Source organism: Lacerta agilis, chromosome 6 (genome assembly GCF_009819535.1).
Source record: "Lacerta agilis isolate rLacAgi1 chromosome 6, rLacAgi1.pri, whole genome shotgun sequence".
Classification (NCBI taxonomy): Eukaryota; Metazoa; Chordata; class Lepidosauria; order Squamata; family Lacertidae; genus Lacerta; species Lacerta agilis.
In genome coordinates, this window is record NC_046317.1 from 73112825 (window position 1) to 73135998 (window position 23174).

The 23174-nt window shown below is 43.0% G+C and overlaps 1 protein-coding gene across 5 annotated transcripts in view; it reads left to right on the forward strand.

Moving 5' to 3' along the window:
* The first annotated feature begins 5990 nt into the window (after positions 1-5990).
* Positions 5991-23174, forward strand: part of SRC (SRC proto-oncogene, non-receptor tyrosine kinase) — a 37632-nt gene continuing 20448 nt past the window's right edge. For 2 of the 5 annotated variants that reach the window (XM_033153413.1, XM_033153415.1), the window contains exons 1-4: positions 5991-6096; positions 12919-13164; positions 13530-13629; positions 16543-16560. In XM_033153413.1, coding sequence (XP_033009304.1) covers positions 12927-13164; positions 13530-13629; positions 16543-16560 — 356 coding nt within the window. In that variant the 5' untranslated portion in view covers positions 5991-6096; positions 12919-12926. The remainder of the gene's footprint in view (positions 6097-12918; positions 13165-13529; positions 13630-16542; positions 16561-23174) is intronic. The other 3 variants (XM_033153414.1, XM_033153416.1, XM_033153417.1) reach the window with 2 other exon arrangements.

The window sequence follows — 23174 nt, forward strand, 5'->3', positions numbered from 1 at the left end:
TTCAACGTGTAGCCCATCTCATTAGTGCCCTTTATTGGGATACTGTATCACTTCATAATTTGTGCTGTTGTTGTTTTTAATAGGAGGGTATTTCATTTCGTGGGTGGTGCTGTGGGTTAAACCACAGAGCCTAGGGTTTGCTGATCAGAAGGTCAGCAGTTCGAATCCCCGCGACGGGGTGAGCTCCCATTGCTCGGTCCCAGCTCCTGCCCACCTAGCAGTTCGAAAGTACGTCATAGTGCGAGTAGATAAATAGGTACTGCTCTGGCGGGAATGTAAACGGCGTTTCCGTGTGCTGTTCTGGTTCACCAGAAGCAGCTTTGTCATGCTGGCCACATGACTCAGAAGCTGTACGCCGGCTCCCTCTGCCAGTAACGCAAGATGAGCGCCGCAACCCCAGAGTCGGACACGACTGGGCCTAATTGTCAGGGGTCCCTTTACCTTTATTTCATTAAAAGGGTACTTGCTTCTCCTGCCAAAATCCAAACTTAATATCTGGCTTTGGTACAAACTCATTTTCCTCCACTTCCCCCAAATAAAGTGGTTATCTGTTCTGAAAAATTAGAAATGTAAGGAGCTTATAGACAGGGGCCTGAAGAAACTAAAAGTATTCCAGCTACCTAATGTGATTTTTATAGCTAAATGTGGCAGTTTGTCAGGTATGTATATTAATTGTTACCAAGTGTGAATACAAATACTCTGTAGTCACTGTTTCCTGCCTTAGAATCGAGCCTCAGTTCTTCTATGCCTAGGGCGGGGCATAATTAGGCTCATAAGGCATCCATTTTTGGCCCATGAGGCTGTTAAGGCCAGGCCAGGCCACCCTGCCCTACACCTGACATCAGTTGTGGGTCACGTAAAATTGCGGATTACCGTAGTTAATTAGTGGTGCCTCCAAGGCTGTTTGCATAGCACCCCACAGAACTTTGCAAGTACTGACAATCAGCTGATCAGCAGTGCTCACAGAAAGTCGTGCACGGTGCTTTGAAGCCCCGACAGTAAGGAGCTTCAAAGTGCTGTGCACTACACATTGCCAAAATAGGTCACACGACACCATTATGAGGGGATTGATAGGTGAGCAGCCCCAGCTGCCTGTCAGACTTGACCTGTGGGGAAAGACGGAATTGAGGATTCAGACAGATGTAGTTCCTCACCCCTGTTTTAGGCACTTGGGAGACCAAACTCATTTATTCCCATGTGTTTTGGGGCATGCAAATCCCACCAGCAGCACTCATTCCCCCACCTGTGTGTGTATTATCATTAGCAGCAAAACTTAAAACATAGGAATTAGGCAGAAAAGCCTTGTTTTGAGTAAGTCCAGCTATAAAGTAAGCTGGCCTCCCTGTTCTTACCCTGCTTAAGAAAGAATCAGGTAAAGTAAGTTTAAAAGTAAGATTTACTAACTTTATAGTCATGCATTGGTTCGCAGCAATGATATATATAAGCAAATATAAGCAATACTTATATTTATATTATAACCAGCTACAAGCATGTATCTAAAGATTAAGCAAACAGAGGCATGTCTGCATCCAACGATGGTCAAAGGAAGAGAAAGAGAAAAGGAACAGGAAGTACTATATGCTCCTTCCTCTCCAGGAGAGGAGGGGAAATGACACCACACAGAGCCCTCTCTACCAATTGTATTTCTATGGCCTGAGTATCCGCCTATCAGCAAAGCAGCTCTGTGGTATTAACCCCTTCTCATGCTAACTAGCAAGAATATGCATTTGTTAGATTCGGCTCTAATCTCCTCAAAAAAGCTGGCAGTGTCTTGAGAGCACTCTGCAGAAGGAGGTAGAACCACAATTCTTGTATAAGCATTGGCTCCTGCTTTCTTTTCCTCAGGGACTGCCTATGGTAGCAACTGCAGAAGATTGCTTGTTCTGCTCTGTGGCTGACTGGCTTCAACAAATTTCCCAAGATCTAGATACTCTATACAGATATGAGAAATAAGTTTGCATAACCACCTTCAATTTACCTTCATTCCCCCCCTTCAAGGTAATGGGCTTGCAGCCCAGCCCCAGATAAGGCTTTCCCTTCTTTCCTCTCCTTATCCTCATGCTCTGTCTTTTTGCCGTTTTCCTTGACATGTTTGGACAAGCAGGAAGGTACTGTAATAAACGCTTTCCTTCTTCCCTGCTATTCTATCTAGGAAGAAAAAGGCTGCCAAAGCCTTCAGTCCAGCAAGAAGCCCGACTTTAGGCCCAAGAAAGGGATGAAATTTTAAGCTGGGCAGTTGCCTAGCAACCCTTCTGCATTCTCTTTGCACTTCTAGGCCTATGGCCTTGCAAAATCAGTGTGCCAAACCAGCTTGACTGGTCCTGAGGGAAAGGTGACTTAAGAAGGAGGTTTGTCGGCAGTGATTATTAGGTGGGCCAGCAGCCACCACTCTGAAGGGCATGGACTCTCCTCCATGAATATCCCTAGGAAGATAAAACAAAATAAAAAAATAAAAAAATTCCTTCCAGTAGCACCTTAGAGACCAACTAAGTTTGTTATTGGTATGAGCTTTTGTGTGCATGCACACTTCTTCAGATAGGCTACACACCAGATACACACTTCTTCAGATGTGTATCTGAAGAAGTGTGCATGCACACGAAAGCTCATACCAATAACAAACTTAGTTGGTCTCTAAGGTGCTACTGGAAGGAATTGTTTTTATTTTTTATTTTGTTTCGACTACGGCAGACCAACACATCTACCTACTTGTAACTAGAACCTAGGAAGATAGTTGGAAGAGACAAACTTGATACCATTCGTGCTGTGAAGACAAGGCCTGTGCCATGATATGAAACTTTATGCTTTAACAATACTCGTGGGTGTTCAAAGCATGTCGCAAACTTGTAGTAAAATTACAATAGCCCTGTAAGGTAGGCAGATATTGTTGCAGGTGGGGGTCTGAGGCTGAGAAGTGGTAAATTAATGATGGAGGCAAGATTCAAACCAGAGTTGTTGTGATGTATAGGTCGGTATTTTTAGGTACTATACTTTATAGATTCCAAAGAAGATGCAATTTTTCTAACTCTACTAAGCTCTCGTCTCTTCTTATTAAAGGTTTGTGGAGTTAAAAAAAAAAGCTCTGTTAACTTCAGGTGGCTGGTACAGTCAAGACGATGATCAATGTTAGTTACTTTTCGAGAAGTCAGATTAGAGTTAATCAAACAATTATAACTTCCAGACATTGCAAGACAAAAAAGGTTTCAAACATACAGTCCCTGTTTTAAAATAAAAAACAGGATTAGCAGATGCCATCTAGCAAATGGTGAGTTATGTAACTAATAAAAACATGTGCAGTAATATTGTTATTAAGATGGTGGCCAGCCAGATGGTTTTAGAAATCCCACAAGAGGGCATGAAGACAACAGATCTCCCCTGTTCCTTACTCTTGCTATCAGGTTGGGTAAGGGGGTTTGATGGGTTTGACGAGTGTGATGGGGGCTCCTCAGTTCAAGAAGCATACTCTCTGATTCCCAGGTGCAGGTAGAAGGAAGAACCCATTAAATGCAGCAAAAGCACTTTAAGAATGTTGCCCTGGCTAGTATCCATATTTTATAACTATGTATTTTTGTCTGTCTGTCTGGAAACCCTGTGGGCTCTGGATAAACGTACGATTCTTTCCTCATCAAATGCTCTGCAGTATAAGCTTGGTTGATAGCCTTGGGCTGCCAGCAGCCACCACCTCTTTTTTCTTGCCCTGTTGACTTGGTGAAGTGGAGCAGAGAATTGTCCCTTCTTCATACATGACAGATCAGAAAGGCAATCTGCTGCCTCCACCCATTTTCAACGATCTACAAAAGAAGGCTCACAAGGAGCCTGTGTTGTGCTTTTATGCCAGATTTAGTACTATGCTGATTTCCTTTAAGGGTGCCTCCAGTCTGTCCTTGTTTTTCGCAGGAGGGATTTAGGTTTGTTGCAATTAAAGTGAATTAATGCGCTCTATCACCCTGGTGCAACAAATCCACTTTTTAAAAGCCACAGAGAAATGCATTGAAAAGTGTGGGATGAACAAATGATTAATGGGAAACCATCCCAAAAGCAAATCAGGATAAATGCTCGTTGTCCTACAACTGCACCACAAATAAATCAGAACAAATGTTCGAAAACTGGATATAATCTAACCTGTGGGTAAGCTTTGTGCAAGCAAATCAGGTTGAATGTTCAATAAATAGGTTGCTTTAAAGTGGAATGTGTCAGGCAGCTGTTTTAAAACTGATATAAATTGCAGATTTAGGCCAATTTGGGAACAATTTGGGGATGGGAGTGGCTTTCAAGACTATTTATTTGGGACTTTGAGAGCAATAATAGTGCAATATTTTATAGTGTGACATCCCAAAGTATTTACTCCATATAGTTCTGCTCATGTGTGGACACGATGTTTCTCCAGTAAAAATTGCAGTGCTTCTATCACTCCCATATATTTTTGACTAAAACATTTCCTGCCTTTCCATTCTGAATGGGACCCATATGGCTGCTAAGAAACATTTGAAATAAAACAGGAGAATAATTTTTATTGCTGTCATGAACATTGAATGAAACAAGGTTGTGTGAGTGTCGTGGGGGTCTTACTGGATGATAGCAGTGATAACGCTCCTGATGAGTGGCAGAAGTCTTTCCCCCATCATTATTTTGTGCACTTAAAAACAGGGTGGATTTGATTTAAATCAAACTGATTTAAATCACGATTTAAATAACGATTTAAATCACTAGTCAGTAAGGCTTGATTTAAATCACAGTTTTCTACATAAAGACTAATTCTTGCTGGTATAACTTTAATATGCAAGTAGATGAAGATTTTTAGAATAACAACTTTTCATATTAGTTTTTTTATCCCCAGTTTAATAGGTTAATCATTCATATTTGGACAACTTTTCTGTTGTACTTAAGAAGGAGAAAAATAATCATTACCTTAATAATAACAATTTAAATAGATTTATTAGATCCATTCCACTCCAAACAATCAGAAAAATATTGTTTCTTTTCTATTCATTGAACTTCTTGAAACTTAACACTGAAGGGGTTGATTCTGTATTCATAGGTTTGTAGAACAATAGGATTAAGGTCTTTTTCTCAACTCTGTTCATGTTATAACATTTTTGCTGTGAAGAAGAGGCATGCGATCTCTGCTGAGTCAAATTCAGTTTTGAGAACTGCAAAAGTAAACCAAGCATCTGAGATAATATCTTGTAGGCAGAGAAACTGCCCAATAATCATACAAAAACCTCTGGAAGAGCATAAATGACATTGTGAATGGATTAAAGGAATTATTTACCAAAAAAATTAAACATATACAGCCTTATTCTACATAATTAAAAAACTAATCTTTATTTCATGGTTGAATAACCTTTGGATGGTAATATATTTTCACCAAAAAGCATTTTATTTTAAAAAATCTGATTTAAATAAAAAAAATCCAATTTTTTTTAATTTTTTATTTAAAAAATCATTGATTTTTATCCACCCTGCTTATAAAAAATATCTTATTTCACCATGTTTTAATGGATGACATCTAAAACTAATCATACTCTGAGTAGGCTCATTGGAATCAGTAAATTTAGGGACCTTAAGATACAGTGAGCTGCATTGCTCCCCCACAGTTTCTTGGCATTGAGAAAAAGATGTGCCCAATCAAAAGCACACTACTTTCAACACGATATTAATGAAATGTGGTTTAGATGCAAGCCTTGCTTTTTAACGTTTGCTTTTATTGTGTGTGTGTGTTTTTGTGAATATTTTAGATTGTCTTTTGTAAACGGCTTAGAGATCTTGTTTCAGTAAGCACCGTATAAATTGATTAAATAATTAAGTGCATTTACTAGGGAGCAATCCCCCATTGGACAAGTGGGGCTTGCTTTCAACACACAGTGGTACACACTCGCCTGGAAGTACGGTAAGTCCCATTGAAATAACACTGACTTAATTTCAACCTCACACGCTCAGGGTGGTGCTGTAAGTCATGTAGTCAGATGTTGTTTGGTTTTTGTGAATTCTTAGCTAACATTCCATGTTTTTCTCTTTTGTAGATTCCAGGAGAACTGCACTGATTGATTTGTCTGCCACCCTGTCCGCCACAGAAAGCTCTGTCAGGTGACAGCGTATGTGAGTAATTTCTCTCTCTAAATTCATACTGCCAGTTCAAAAATACATATTTTGTTATTTGCAATTGGCTTTAGATACCTATTAGGTCCATAAATTACCATATATTCAACACAAAAAACAGCGGTGGTTTGTTGTTGGCAAAGGACAGCTGGACATATAAAGGGCCCCATTACCTTCAGTTGCTTAGGGCCTCATCAAACCTAAATCCAGCCCTGAGAATGAACATTGTGTGGCACATAGGCGTGCACCTGATGAGGCGGTTGCAGCGACAGAGAGGTCCCGTCTCTCGACCTCAGCTTATGTATCTTGCCCACCTGAGCTGCGTGCAAGCAGGCAAAGAATCCGTCTGCGTCTAACCTGCTTCTGCTCCTCCCACTTCAGTCCCCTCTTGGTCCTAGGAGTCAGTGGAGCAAGAGAGGTGGGGGCAGGAGGAGGAGAGGTGGAAGCCCTGAACTCTACACCAGCCTGACCTTTCTTTCTCTCTCTCTCCCTCCCTCCTGTAACTGTCCTTCACTGTCCAGTCCTGCAAGCTTCTCCTTCCTCTGACTCCTGGCTGTTTCAGGCTTCTCCAGATCGCTGGGTCCCTTCTTCCAAGTCAGTCTCCAACCCCCCTTCTCCTGGTGCCCATTCATAAGTATCCAGCCACCACTCCTCAGTGTCCAACCAGTCCCTGACACTTAAAAAGTTGTTGAAAACTTGATAGGGAGTGAAGGGCCTTGCATTTTAGGCCTATTGGGACCAGGAAACATTTTTCCCCGCACCTGCGTGATCTTGAGCTTTATTTCCATAATTAGGGAAAGGATAGTGAGTGTTTGGAGAGAGAGAGAGAGAGAGAGAGAGAGAGAGAAAGAGCAACCCAACTTCTACTTGCTGTGTCTTCAGACAGGAAAAGTGTTTTGTCCATACTCCGAGCTTAACTGATTCATCCTAATAATTGAGGCTAGGAATGAATTTTCCCCCAGGTCAGATTGGCTAGAGGTTGCTGTAGAACAGGGGTCAGCAACTTTTTTCAGCCGTGGGCTGGTCCACCATCCCTCAGACCATGTGATGGGCCGGACTATTTTTTTTTGGGGGGGGATGAATGAATTCCTATGCCCCACAAATAACCCAGAGATGCATTTTAAATAAAAGCACACATTCTACTCATGTAAAAACACGCTGATTCCCAGACCATCCGTGGGCCGGATTGAGAATGCGATTGGGCTGCATCCGGCCCCCCGGGCCTTAGGTTGCCTACCCCTGCTGTAGAATGTAACATTGTTCCTTTGGGATGCTTTCTTCTTCAGGCACTTTTCCAGATGATACCCGCACTGCCTTTATGACCTATTGTGGCCTGGATAGCATTGGTCAGTTGGTGGTGGATAACTTGACATTCCTCCATGGAAGGAGATTATACTAGGCAATTATACTAGGCAGCCTTTTAGTTCTCTCCCTATTTCCATGCTTATCAGGGGACAGAGCAGAAAATTCAGAGCCCATTCCAGCAATAGCCTCAAAAGAGTTCTGTCCCTTTGCAGTTCTCTTCCCCGAGGCCTCTGCCAGTCTGGGCTCGCCTTCATTACTAATCCAGTTGCAGGAAAGCCTCCCTTATTATGCCATGCCTAATCAGTCAGAAACGAGCCTTTTGAGAATGCTGGCTGCTTCCAATTACACTCCACTTCACCTTGGCATAAAGATGCAGGGACGAGAGAGTGTAAAAAAACAAAAAAAAACTAATAGTCTTGTTTGATCCACATCACTGGCAAACTAGGTGTGAAATCAATTGCAGGTGTGTTAAACAAAATGAAGGTGGCTTTTTAAAACTGGTTTTATAACACATACCTTGAGAATATATTGGGGTGGGGATGGGGGACAAACACAGGGTATAGCATTGGAAGCCATCGGGATGAGTTCCAGCACTTTAAAATTTACCACCACACCACTGCTGTGAGTTACAGTAGTTAGGTTACTGTTCACGAAACTGAGAGAGTGTGACTTGCCAAAAGCCCAAAACAGGTACATGGCTGAAAGTAGGACTTGGCCACTGTCCCATTGCCCACATAAAATCTGGTTGGCCACTGTGATAATAGGATGCTGGGCTGTATGTGCCTTTGGTCTAACCTAGCAGAGTTATTCTTACAGTTTGTATTCTTTGTTCCTTGATTCCTACAGTGCTTCCTTTTCAGTTCCTGTATTCTATTTTTTGCACCCGGAGCCCAGAAAACATGAGCGAGGATAAGGCTGAGTTCAGTCTTCTCGGAGCAGTGCATTTTCAACTGTGGCTTGGCAATAACCCATCTGAGAAAGAAGCTTAGTACAAGATGCTCAGTCATGCATAAGTCTGAACCCGCTATTGGCATTTACCCAAAGTGACTGATATTCTAGATATACTGATTATTGAGCTAAGCAGAACAGGTTTTGGAAATCTGAGGGAACGAGCTTTAAGTTGTTTCATCCGACCTTGAAGCCTCTTCTCTCACCTATGTCTGTTTCTTGAGCTGGAAATAAATCCAAGAAAACCAAGGAGACAGAAAGAAAAAAAGAAAGAAAGAAAGAAAGAAAGAAAGAAAGAAAGAAAGAAAATATTCCTCCAGATCATATTCTTAAATGCACATTTTTTTAAAAAATCAGTATTAAGGCGCTTTATTATGATTCAAAGCTCAGCAGCAAGAGTTTGTATAACTGCATCCATGATATATTCTAATATAGACTGAGGCTGTGTACACACTTAAAGCACATGATGATGATGATGATGATGATAAATTTATACCCCGCCCATCTGGTTGGGTTTCCCCAGCCACTCTGGGCAGCTTCTAACAAAATATTAAAAATACAATAAAACATCAAACATTAAAAACTTCCCTAAACAGGGGCTGCCTTCAGATGTCTTCTAAAAGTCAGAGAGTTGTTTATTTCCTTGACATCTGATGGGAGGGCGTTCCACAGGGTGGGAGCCACTACTGAGAAGGCCCTCTGCCTGGTTCCCTGTAGCTTCGCTTCTCGCAGTGAGGGAACCTCCAAAAGGCCCTAAGTGCTGAACCTCAGTGTCTGGGCTGAACATGGGGGTGGAGACGCTCCATACAAAGCACATTCTTTCCTGCAAAGAATTCTGGACAATGTAGTTTACCCCTCACATAGTTACAATTCCCAGCAGCCCTTCACAAATTACAGTGCGCGGAATTCTTTGAGGGAAGGAATGTGTTTCAAATGTCCTTTAAAGATACAGTGTACGCAGAGCCTAAGGCCATCAATACCTTGGTTGCCTCAAAGAATCATAGTTTAAATCAAAGTTTACTTTGTAAGGGAGTTAACGTTTTGCGAGGATCATAAGATGCTACCAGGTCTTATTGTCCTTTTAGTCCAGGATTATCGACTCTGACTGGCAATGGCTTTCCAGAGTCTCAAGCCGTTAATTGCAAATGACACTGGCTGGACACATTTTGCTGAGGGGTGAGGAGTAAGGACAGGATCATAGTGGAAGGCCTGCCCTAGCCTTCATGTGTTGAATAGACTGTAGAAAAAGGCCCTGTGTGAGTAAAATCTTTGTGATTGAAAACACTGCGTTTCTTCTTCTTCTCTTCAAGACAAGAGCTTTCTCTCGCCTTGCACTGAGTTGGTGCCTTCAGATTTAAAACCGTAAGATATGCTCACCACAGGAACCCCAATTGTCACATGATATGGAAAGCAGCTACTAGCTTAGGCGCCTTTCAAAATCATGAAATAAATCACAACTCTATTGATGGCTGTTACGCACTGGAGGAGCCAAGAATGAAAGCTCCATAATTTGCTTACAGTGCAGAAAGTTCTGTGTTTATTCTTCTTCGATCTCAAACAACAACAATCTGCAAGTGTTCAAAACACTTCACGTTATCTTGGTAATCCAAGAATTTGGTTCCCCCCCCCCTCCTTCTGTCCCCATCTGCTTTTCCTTTTGCATTGCTGATCATTTTAGATTGTAATTCTGAAGTCAAGGGCTGTGTTATTTTTATTGAAAGTTCAGCTGCCCTGGGAGCCTTTCTGGTTGAAGAGTGAGAAATAAATGATCTGGATAAATAAATACATAAAATAAGGCCGGCTACCACACACAAATCACTGCTTTGTGGAGAGTGAGTTTGCAGCTGCCAACCCTGCTCCTGGACTGTGCAGAACATGAGAAAGGCACTACTACATTGCTACATGAGTATGCATAGAGGTCTGCCATTCCATCTGTATGAACATATTGAAGCTGCCCTGTGCGGCACCAGACCATTGGTCCATCTTACTCACTACCCTGGCAGTTCACTGAGGTCTTGCACAGAAGGTCTCTCTTAGCCCTTTTACCTGAGATTATTTACTGTTGTTGATGGAATTGAACATGGGTCCTCCCTTTGTAACCTATGTTATCTGTTGCTGAGCGATGTTGTACCAGTTGCTGGAATTCACAGGAGGGGAGAGGGCTCTTGTGCTCAAATCCCACTTGCTGGTTTCCCACAGGCATCTAGTCAGTGACTGTGGGAACAGGATGTTGGACTCCATGGGCGGCCATTGGCCTGATCCAGCAGTCTCTTCTCACATTCTTGGTGGTTGTGCTATGGTTTGCAGTTTTTCCTCTTCTGCACGCATTGACTGAATGTATGAAGGGGAATCTGAGACGATTACTCTAGTGAGAAAACGGCTGAGGTGAGGGTTGAACTTTATTGCTTCCTCCAAGGAGCTCAAATGTGTTCATTCAGCATTTGCCACCACTACGTTCAGCGGAGCTTATTCCCAGAGAAGTGTGTGTAGGATTGTACGTTTAGACAGTTTGCTAGACTCTCTCCTTCTTGCCCCAAGATTAATCAAACAAAAGTGATCATTGTGGTGTATGTTGAGCTTACAGAAGCTTTTATTTCTGCGCAAGAAAAGCTTAAATGAAAATGACAGTGTCTTTTCAAGTCTAAGTTCCCAAATCTCACAATAGGTTACCAATAGCTACATGATACCTTAGTATCTGGGGAAATGGCTGCCATCCATTCCTGATGATGGCTTCACACACAGGGAAGTGGTCTAATCTTTTTGAATCTTGCTGTGACAATTCCTCCCTCTTCCTTCATTCGGGCTGTAGTCATGTCAATCAGCAAGTGAGATCCCGGCCCAACCAGTGTGTAAGTAATGAAGCATCAAGAGCCTCACATTCCCTATTGACTGAAATCCTCCAGACACAACTGTCTTCTCTGTCTAGCTGGGTTCATTGGTTTTATAACTTATCTCTCTCACATTGACCTCAGAGTCCTTTGGCGAAAAAGAATTCTGCAACTGAGGTTGAAAATGTTACGCTCACCATAATATTTGTTTCTGTCACACACACCCCAGTTTGTATTCACTGTTCCTTTTAAAATAAACTAAGAGGAATACTTCTTTAAAAAAATATTTCTTTATAGAGCTGTCTAGGTTTTGTGAACTGCAGGGGAGGTCCTGTTGGCTGTCATAACACCCAGGGAATTTGCCCTATGTAAATCCTGTGTGCAAGAGGGCTTTTCTACACACACACACACACACACACACACACACACACACTGGTGCATCTGGCCAAGCCATTGTATACATTTGAGTGCTGGGTCAAGATTCACCGCTTTGCACAGGCCTTTGAGGGTGGAGAGCAAGATCAGAATTCCCCCTCTCCATTTAATGTATGTGTACTACATGGTTTATTGTATTGAGCTGTACAAAAAGGGAAATGAATCCCAACCAACTGTAGACGTGATTAAAAAAAAATTGGGAGCAAAAATTGTCACAAACTGGTGTGACTGTGTATGGTAAATAAAAATATTTTTTATGAATTCTGATTACAATTAAAAGCAAACAATATGTATCTTCCAAGATCCAGTAGCAAAAGAATGCAAACACCAGCAATGTATGCTGCCAAAATATCAAGAAACTGAACAGATGTAACTCACAAAGTATCACAGAACAAAAACACGTTTTGACCTTGGTCTTCTTCAGTGGACTAGTCCCCCCCCCCAAAAGCTCCTGCCACAATAAAATGATTAATTTGGGTGGAGTATTGTTTAGGGGGTGGGTCTTGTTGCGTTACTGATATTCTTTTTTCTTCCTCTTTAAATTCGTTTCTTAATTTTTAGTTTGGAAATTGTTAAATTTGGTTGTGCACTTTTTGGTGTGTTTTATTTATTATTTATTACTACTTTTGTCATGTTTGTAATTATGTAGATCCTTTCATCTTGTAAGCCGCCTTGATCATGGTTTTAGCTGTGGAAAGGCAGTATACAAATACAGTCATACCTCGGGTTATGTTTTTTTTGGGTTACGTACTCCGGTAACCCAGAGGTGTCTTTCACCCCGTGCGTGGTCCGCGCATGCACAGAAGTGTTCTGCGTGGTCTGTGCATGTGCAAAGCGCAAAACCGCGCTTTCATGCATGTGTGATAGCGCCATTCAGGTTATGTACTTTTTGGGTTATGAACGGCACCCCGGAACCAATTAAGTACGTAACCAAAGGTACCACTGTATGATGACGACAATGGTGATGACTAAGGTGTAACAGGAGGACCCTGTAGTTATTGCTGCATCTGACTAACATGTCTACCCCTCCACAATCTGTTTCCAAGGATTCTTATTTATTCCACAACATTTTTAACTTCCACCTCAATGATCTTCCAACAAATTTAGAATGGAGTGAGTTAGCGAACTTTTAAAAAAAGGCATCATGGGTCTTCTCATGCCATTTGTGAGATCTGATTGTTCTGAAACAGTGTTGACAAAGCAGAGTACACCTCTCCAAATGCAGCTGCCAAATCTTAATTGTTCGGTTTTTGATCTTGCAAACGCTACAAAGTGAGATAATGTTTTGTGTCCTCTTCTCCTGTAGCTTGAATCATGGGGAGCAGTAAGAGCAAACCCAAAGACCCCAGTCAACGGAGGCGCAGTCTGGAATCTACAGAAAATATCCATGGTGGTTGCTCTGCCTCTCAGACACCCAGCAAAACCACAGTGTCAGATACTCATCGGACTCCCAGTCGTGTATTTGGAACAACTACCACAGAACCAAAACTCTTTGGCGGCTCAAATACATCTGATATGGTTACGTCTCCTCAGCGCTGCGGGCCTCTAGCTGGTCAGTATGATACCTACCATGAATAGAACTTTTCCAGACTTTTTAATAGCATGTATAATGAACATGCTTTTGGAGTTGTGGCAAGAAGGCTCTGTTCCCCAAAGTAGATGTGTGTCTAGAAATGCAGGGTCTTCAGTCCCATCACATGCACAACTCTTTGCACAGGGATCTTTTTAAGGCTTTCATATGCCATGGTGGGGCCGTTGACCTCTGTGCTACCCTTCCTATTTACATGTAATGGTACGTGGTGTAAAAAGTACACAAAAGGGGCTTCAACATATTAATTTCCCCAACACAACAAGAGCCCTGACTGAATTTGATATGCAATGGTGTTCAGCTATAGTCTTGAACTTGTCTTGTTGCAGGTGGAGTCACCACCTTTGTGGCCCTCTATGACTATGAATCACGAACAGAATCAGATCTTTCTTTCAAGAAAGGGGAACGCCTCCAAATCCTCAACAACACGTAAGTACCTTTTGCCCAGGTGCTGAGCTAAGGGATGCATTTAACTTTGTAATAAACATATTATTCCGTTGTGCTGCACAGCATCTATGCCCATGCTGGGAAATAAGAAAGGACAAATTCTTCCTTCTCCTTTCTTGCTTTCTTGTTTCCAGCTCTTTCTGTTAGATGTTAGTAGGATAAGTTGGGTCAGTTTAAAAGACTGGGCTTAGATAGCAAGGGGTACCATTTTGGGGACAATCCATGTTTTGATGTCCCACCATCTGATGTTCCAAGTTGCATCCTGGGCTGATCCTAGGTTTATATTGATTTCTTCTTCTGCCCTTCAAATAAGCTTCCAGCTCGTTTCCCCAGTACATGCAGGGAATCACTGGATGTCATAAAGGTAAAGGTAAAGGGACCCCTGACCGTTAAGTCCAGTCGCGGACGACTCTGGGGTTGCGGCGCTCATCTCGTTTTACTGGCTGAGGGAGCCGGCGTTTGTCCGCAGACAGCTTCCGGGTCATGTGGCCAGCATGACTAAGCCACTTCTGGCGAACCAGAGCAGCGCATGGAAACGGCGTTTACCTTCCCACCGGAGTGGTACCTATTTATCTACTTGCACTTTGACGTGCTTTCAAACTGCTAGGTTGGCAGGAGCAGGGACTGAGCAATGGGAGCTCACCCCCTTGCGGGGATTCAAACCGCCAACCTTCTGATTGGCAAGCCCTAGTCTCTGTGGTTTAGACCACAATGCCACCTGCATCCCATGATATCATACAGTCACTGTAAATGTAAACTTGCATTCAGTTCCTCCTTTTCCTTCTAGCTTTCAGTGGTGCCCCAGAATGACTTTAGGGTCCATCCTCCAGACAGGATTCTTCATATAGCAGTCCTCACTGGACTGAGAGCCCAACTATGTGTTTCAGGGCATTACGTGGCTGCCCACACTCCACATTTCCTCCTCCATTCTTTCTTTCCAGACATAAACTCCGCTTCTTTGGCTGCTGCTTGTGGGAGTGGGGCGAGTGCTGTGCCTAATGTGGTCGCGTGCCTTATTTAACTAAATAATACCAGGGAGGGTAGGGGAGCGGGGGAGGGGAGGTGGCAGCCAAATGTCCCCTGTAACGTGTAATTAGGCCTTGACCCACTTATTCAACATCATCAAACAAGGCAGGAGGAAACAACATGTACCACACTAAGGCACACTTGCCAAATGGGTCAAGCTTTGTGCTTTGATCAGCATGTTACACATGTGGAATAAGCCTGAGCTTGAGTTTCTACTGAAAGGTAGAGATAAGAGGGCAAATGCCTGGGAAGCCATGGAGGTCCAGTCGGTCAACAGCAAAGCCTGTTTGGGGTTGTAACAGGAAGTCCCAAGTCCCAATTTCCGAGGTTGGTACAATGGCTGCACCAGAATTCTCAGCTAAGATCCCACTGTGATTTCAAATGTAAAATGTTTGCTTGATTTCCCCATGTAACTCCTATAGCATTTTTGCTGTGCGCTGCAACATCCTTCTGCAGCACGGAAGGAGGAGAGGGAGCATCTATGGGGTGGCTTCCAGAGTGATTCTCACATGTGTGTATGCACTCACATCTTGCTGCGATGGGTCATTTATGCAGTTGGGATATTGTGATGTGTAACTTTTCAGCAGTCCAGATTCAGCTCATAGGATACTTGGCAAACATGGCAAGGAAGATATTTTTACCCAGCCGGGGGTGAAGTGAGGTGGGGTGGGGAGAATATTTCCTGGGAGCATTAGAGCAGTCTAATGAAACAAGAGAGTGAATTGTTGCATCTTGTCCTAGGTGTGAGAGATAGTATTGTCCTACATCGTAGGATCATTGTGGAGGGAAACGGGATAAAGACAATAGAGCACTTAGCTCATTAAAAGCACATTGTAAACAATTAATAATATTATTGCCATATGACTGGGCAGATGGAAGTGGCCTCTTCATAGCAGATGTTGGGCTCTCCCCCTGCTTCCTTCCAGCAAACACATTTTCCACTCATTGCTCTGCTATGTAAATATTGCTTCTGCCCTGTAGGCTGTCTGGGCATCTCTGGCCTTCTGGAGTCTTCCCACTCCTGCCTTAAAGTTGCCCAGAACAATGGGAGACCTTTAGAAAAGGTTGTGATTAGCTAATTTTATTTTATTTTTTTCCTTTTAGAGGTATGTTTATTTAAACTGCTGCCCTTTCCTGTAGCAGGCAATGGGTGGCTTGGTACAAGATGCTGGGGACAAACAGTATGTGGGAGATGGCTATTCATCATAAACTACTTGTGACCTTTCCTGTTAAGAGACATAGGTCTGGACCTTTTGGGTTGTTCCAATACAGCAGTTTTCATATGGAGAGGAGTACTAGTGTGTAAAAAGAGAAGGCCAACCTAAAACCACAAGTCATTTTGACACCTGTAGTTGTTCCCTCAATTAAAGAGATGACTGGAGTCTTCTAGAGTGAGCAGAATCATAACTTGAAATGTTTGTGGTTTGGCAAATGGAATGTTGCAAGTTCACTATTTCACATTCAGTGGAAAAACCCGTCTTGAGGACTAGAAGCTGTTCGTTGTCCTGTTACTATCACAGAATCACTGGAAAGGGTGGCAGTTAGAAATGTTCTACATTCATTCCCATATCCATTTGTGCACCAAGAAACCTCTGTGTATTCAGAGAAACTTGAGGTGGTTAGTTCATGCAGGGGACTGGCTAGTTTTCTACCTCAGTATATGTTCTTAATGAGGAACCACTGATAAGCTTTTTAGGAACACCAGAGTTCCTAGGAATACATTTTGAAAACCACAGTATTATGGCCACAGTATTATGGCACTTGTGTATGCATCTTTCCCATTTTGAAAAGCATCTCAAAACTGCATTTCTTTTAATCTAAGCCCTGTCTCTTTCTCTCTTATATCCTGCTCCTCATGCTTTCATTTAGGAGAAAGGTGGATGTCAGGTGTGTATCTTCTATTTGATTGGCATAAACAATAAAAGCTAACCTGATCTTTGATTTCTAAACTATGGGGGAAAGGATTGGGTGGGTTGCACTTTGGGGCTGGAAGGGGGAGCAATGTTACACTTAAAGTCCTTATGGTTCTTCTCATTTGCAGACTCATGAGTTTTAACATTGGTTTTGAGCATTTTTACTTTTGTAACCAAGCAGATGATATATTCTAGAAGTGCTGTTTCAACTGAATTTTAGATTTTGCAGTGTTATGTATGCATTTGTTTTGTTTCCAACTGGAATGTGGGGAGCGGAGGTGTCTAAATTTTTAGTCGTGGTAATCAACCTTCTAACAGGAGAAAAATCAGAGTTCTGGGCAAATAAGCAGGTACCTATGTATGAGTTGTCCAGTAGCTCAGGGGTTTCCAGACTGCGGTCTGTGCACCAACAACGGACCATGAGCTTCATTCAGGGGGTCTGTTACATGTCCACATTACATATTGATTTTGATTTTTCATTTTGACTGCCTCTTTTATTATATTGCATTTTACATTGGAATGCAAATTCAATAAATACGAGAAAATACAACATAAGAAATAAAAGAAGCAGTAAAAAGACCATTAAAAATCATACGGCATGTTGCACAGCAGATGACAATTGCTACCACAGGCAAACAAAATAGTTAAGTGGTTCAACAAGACCATCAGCAATTTTCAATTCATAGGGGGAAATGGAACCCACTAGTACCATATGCCTTACTTGAGTAAAGTTTGCATATGCTTTAATAAGAAATGAGTATATAAAGCTGGCTCTGCCTCCTCTGAAGAACATTAAAATCATGTAGGGATATCCCAGACTTCTTATTGTTCTGCTCAGGGGTGTCTTAAGCATATGCGGAGCTGGGGTGCAAAATTCTGCCTGGCGCCCCCCCCCCCGGTTGCCCAGAGTTGTCAACGTTTTTTAGGGGGGCAGCACACTCTGGGTCAGCTGTTGAGGTGCACAGGCAGGGCAAAGGAGCATGAGGCAGCAGCGCTAGGCCAGGCACCTCGTTGGGTGGGTAGCGTGCTCTGGGTGGGCCTCTCCATGTCCCTATGCCAATCCCAGGCGTGCAGGAGGGTGGAGGCGGCCAGCTGCCTCAACGCCTCGCTGGCTCACTTGTCCCCGAACTCGCAGCAGAAGAGCCTGCCACGGCGCTCCAACGGGCAGGCTCTTCCCCAGGCTCCAATTCTTGGGCCCCAGACTCTCGGCCTGGCACCCCCGAGAGCCCTGCGCCCAGGTGCCCCACACCCCTAATGCCTGTGGTTAAGACGGCCCTGGTTCTGCTTGTAACCATGTGGGTAGACATTCTCCCTGTGAGGGACAAATGCAACTTGGGAAGGAGACGAGTAGATTTAACTCCAGTTGAATACACAATAAACCATGGAGGAATTGGAACAGGAGTGGGATGCCTGTGGCCCCCTAGATGTTGTTCAAATAACTCTAATTCAGATGACTTTGGAAAAAATAATGATGCACTATGGACTATTGATTGAATTGTGGTGTTATAGGGAAGGAATTGCCTGTGTTGTCAACTGAGATGGCTGTATCCAGCTAGCAAAGATTATGAGTGTGAAAGCACCATTCATTTAAGCTTATTATTCCAGCTCTTATATGATTTCATTTATCTCTTCCCCCATTCATTACTTACTTGCCTGGGGCTATAATCCTATGCATACCTAGTCTGTTTAAATCAACTGTAATGGGATATAGGCAGATAAGTCTGCAAGTTTTTTTTCCCCCCCATGGGGAAATGAAGGTGACAAAGGGTGTATTCCTCTTTCTGTTCTGCACACCTGCTGTTGAGATTCTTTTCACTGACCCAGCTTCATGTTAGTAGCCTCTGAATGCAATATGCATTCTTGAAGTTCATGACAGGAGGTGAGAAAATGCTGTAGCAGAAGGATTTTATATTTGGTCTAAACACATTTCCCATACAGGGGTAGCCAGCAAGCATTATATACCTGTTGAACCGTAAGATCTAGAAATTAATCAGCTGTTTTTCCTGAGAACTTGCTGTTTGGCCCGGCCAAAGTATATGCTCTGCACAAGTCAAGTGGTTCTGACTTCTCCCTTGTTTTCCTCTACAATGTTTCTTAAGTTCCAAGACAAGCAGTTTTCTCTCTCTCTCTCTCTCTCTCTCTCTCTCTCTCTCTCTCTCTCTATATATATATATATATATATATATATAATCAAGAAAACTGCTTGTCTAACCTATTTAATCCTAGTCCTATTAACCTATTTAATCCTAGTCAAGGTCAGGCCAGTAAACGTTCGGAGCTAAAGTTTCTCTTGCAATATTAATGTTTTAATAATCTATTTGTGGCTTTTTAAACAATCCTGTGATGGTGCAAAGGAAATGGAGCTCTGCATGTTTCTTCTTCTTCTTTAGAACCCTGTCTTGAGGACTTTATTTTGGACCAGGTCAGAGTGCTAGAACCTGTTTTCATTGTCAAGGGCTTAGTCCTCGAACATATGAAGTAGCAAAAAATCATTTGAGTGTGTGCAGAGTTTTAGAAAATGTTCTTCTTGGTACCACCGAGCAACCACCACTAGCCTCCACATTTCAGGGATACACCAGACAGTATAGAGTCAGGTGAGTGCACATGGTGATATAATGAACCCCTGTAGCTTATACAAAATAAAAAATAAAATAAATCCTTCCAGTAGCACCTTAGAGACCAACTAAGTTTGTTCTTGGTATGAGCTTTCATGTGCATGCACACTTCTTCAGATACACTGAAACAGAAGTCAGGGGTATTACTCAGAAGGGTGGTGGGAATGGGTGATTACCCATCCTTCTGAGTAATACCCCTCCTCACTCTCTTACTATATATAAGGGTCTGGTGACTTCTGTTTCAGTGTATCTGAAGAAGTGTGCATGCACACCAAAACTCATACCAAGAACAAACTTAGTTGGTCTCTAAGGTGCTACTGGAAGGATTTTTTATTTATTTATTTTTACTATGGTAGACCAACACGGCTACCTACCTGCCCTGTAGCTTATGTAGGCTCTCCATGTTATGGTGGCTTATGGCCACTCCTACTGTTTCGGCACAGTGGTCAGAAGTGGTTCAGCTTGTGCATGTGGGGCATCAGTCGTTTCATTCAGATTGCAAGAATAGAACTTCCATGTGGCAAAACCAGATGGCACCATTTAGGCTGGCAGAGTGAGAGAGACGGATCTGTCCACCAAGACCTGCCAAAAGGAGTTGCACAGAAGCACATTAGTGCTGTTGCCTAGCTCTCCCTATCACAAAAATGAGTCTTCCACTGGATAGCATCTGGGTGGACTGTGAACTGTGTTAAAAAGAGGAGTGCCTCTTGGTATGGCCAAATTATCATGATGTCTTGGCCAGCTCTGCCAAACTGGCAACCACTTGCCCGCCCATTGTTGTAGAACTATCCTTGAACAGGTTTGCTTCCTTGAACTTCTCACTAAAAAAAAACAAAAAACGTAAGTATTGCTGATATCCAAACTTAAATTCCGCAGGTAAGTATTTATAACCTAAATATTTTCCTTATTTTTTAAACAGCAGAAACAAAAATAGACATTTTTGAATACTGAAAGCTCTGGTCTTTGGCTATTTGGGATACTTTCCAGGTACAAAGCAAGTGTGCGTTCTTTCGCTTCAAATGAACTAAATACAATATTGTGAACGCTGGCAGCTTCACAGCTGCCTCTGGTATAAATAACACTGAGAACAGAATGGCCCTCATAGGAAGATGAGGTGGTTTTTTAAAGGCTTTGTACTGAATCATGTAGAGGAGAAGAGAGTCTCAAGCTATGTATTTCACAGTATCCAATATCGCTTCACTGTTGGAGTTTAGGATAAGAGCCTGTTTCTCACAGAGATACTGTAGCAGTAATGAACTGCAATCTTTTGAATAGCTAAGGTGCCTGGCCTTCTGCCTAGCAACATGTTGCGAGGGGAGGAAGTTTCTGAGAGAGGCACACTGCATTTGGCAGGTTGCGCTGACCCAGCCATATAATTCCATAGCTGTGGCTGTAGTTGTCCCCCCCCCCCACCTGAGTCAGAGGTATGCAGAGGAGAGGAAGCCATTTTTGACTGCCTTTAGTAGAAGTGGATACCTTTACTTGAAAGACAGATGAACATGGATAATCGCTTAGTACCGTACAAGATAGGTTCAGAAGTTCTGGTCGTTCGACTTGTCGCTTATGTCTTTTAAAAGAAAGCAGCCTCATGCAGTGCCTTGACCTAGCAGCTTGGCTCTGAAAAAAAAAGTTTTATCTTAAGAAACATTCTGTCTTAAAATTCACTGAGGTTTCCCAAGCAATGGATTTGCAGTGTGTGGATTAAACTGACCCAGACAGAAGTTGATTCTGGGTTTCCCCATTCATTCCAATGGAGAGGTCTATCTGTAGTCCTCTCATAGGAGCTGGCATGTCCTTCCACTGAAGTGGATGGGGAGGCACATATACCCTGGGGAACTTCTGAACCTCTCTAAGCAGTCACCAGATTGGGAGTGGTTATTAGTATTCCGATACCCAAAGATGAGAAGATAGCATGATCTCCCTACTTACAATGGATTTTCCTGGCACGTGCTTACCCAAGCTGTACTTTCCTGTGGCATTAATCAGGACGGGGAACTTGGGGCTTTCCTTCTACTTGGATTTTTCCTTTTGCAGCTTCCTCTTCCTCATTTGTACCTCATTATCTTCCTTCTGTTTTACACAGTATAAGAAACAGAGCCTGGGTGAGGAACTTAGAGAAGTACCTGTTATTTTAGAAGTGATAGCTCGTGCATCACTGCATAGCAGCGTTTAGATGCTTTCTGGCTATGCACTATGTGAAAATAGTGCCATATTAACAGCTAGCCAGACATACTTCTGGTGACTGTAGCCAGCTCTTCCTGCAGATCTAGTATAATAAATTGTCCCTCTGCCAAGGCCAGCCAGATATTAGTTCCACACACCTGATACACTGCTATGCACCTAGGAATGTTTGTATTCACGAGTAGCCCCAAACATGCCCAGAACTCACTGTGTTTGGACTTCGTTAACCTGTGTGGCTCTATAAACCTAGTTGTGGGGGTTATGGTAGGGCTGCCATATGTCTTGAATTTCCTGGACATAGCCGGGATTTGGCTGTTGAAAATGGTATCCAAACGAATTTTTCGAAAAGCAGCTAAAATGTCTGGGGAAACCCGCATTTTCACTTTTTGAAATATGGAAACCCTGGGTTATGGTCATACATCCAATGTTTGTATTTTTAACTAGGACACTTCAGGAATAGAGTGGGTCTAAATACACATTCTTAACACTTCACCCTATTTGCTATTACGGTTCTATTGTGGTAAGCCAGTGGTGAGGGGAGAATCTGCTCAAGAGTTGCACTGCTTGCAGAAACCACCTACCCTCCAAGAAGTGCAGGGCAGTCTCATAAGCCATCAAGTCAACCCCCTCCTTTATGCAGGTGTGGACAGAGCAGTATTAGCCAACTTTGTGCCCTTCGCCCATGAGTCCTGGCTGGGGCTGATGGGAGTTGTGGCCAAAAACATCTGGAGGACCCCAGCTTGGCGAAGGCTACCTTAGAGCACCTTCAGCAGACAGTTGACAGCCTCTGCTTGAAGACCTCCAGCGTGGGAGAGCCCACCGACCCCTTGGGTGATTAGTACCCTTGCCAAACTGCTATTCCCTTCCCTCTACTGTTCAGTCAAATTCTACCCCTCTCTAACTTAAGCCCACTGGATCTACTCTTGCCCTCTGAAGCAACAGAGAACAAGCCTCTGCTCTCTTCTTTGTGATAGTCCTTCATGTACAGGGCTATTGTGTTACTAGCCTCCAGAAACAATAAATAGACTGGGCCTGGCAAACTTCAGTTGGCAGAGCATTCTTTAGGGAAGGCAGCACTCAGAGAAAGCTCTGCCCCTGGGAGTGTTGAGGAATCCAAGGTGTAGTCTCCAGTAATGAGACTTTTGCCACTGAAAGGGTTTGCTTTGTAGCCTTGTAACACCCCCCCTCCTTGCACACTTATTTGCATCCCACTCTTCCTCCAATCAGCTCAGGGCAATGTGGGATATCTTCCTATTTTTATCTTACCCCTTTTATCCTCTCAACAACTCTGTATGCTTAGGCCATTTATTTAAGTGGTGTACAGTAAAATCGATCCCAAGCAAAGATTCCCCAGCTGTGAAGGCAGGAGTTGAGGCAGCCTCTCAAATAGGTAAGATAAGCTGAGAGGAATAGAGAGAGAGAGACCAGCTTGTTGAGAGCCACTCGATTTTCATAGGGGCTGAACAGAGCTTTGAACCCAAGTCTTTCCAGGCTCCAATCCAGGAAGATTTATCCTTCACAATTTGCGTCTCTCCTCAGTTATTCACTAATCTGGAAGGTTGTTCTGAAAAGTTTATAATCTTCAGAAGATCTCTCTCAGGACTGCCTTGGAAGAAATTGCAGGGGTTAAGAACGAAAAGTTCAGTTTTCCCTTGTGGTCACAGCAAATTAAACAGGGACACCAAAATATCACAGAAGGAGAGAAGGGGAACATCACTCATTTCTAATATTCAGACTGCCTCTTGCAGCCTCTTTCTCGAGTGAATAACATTCCCACTGTTCTCTGGCATTC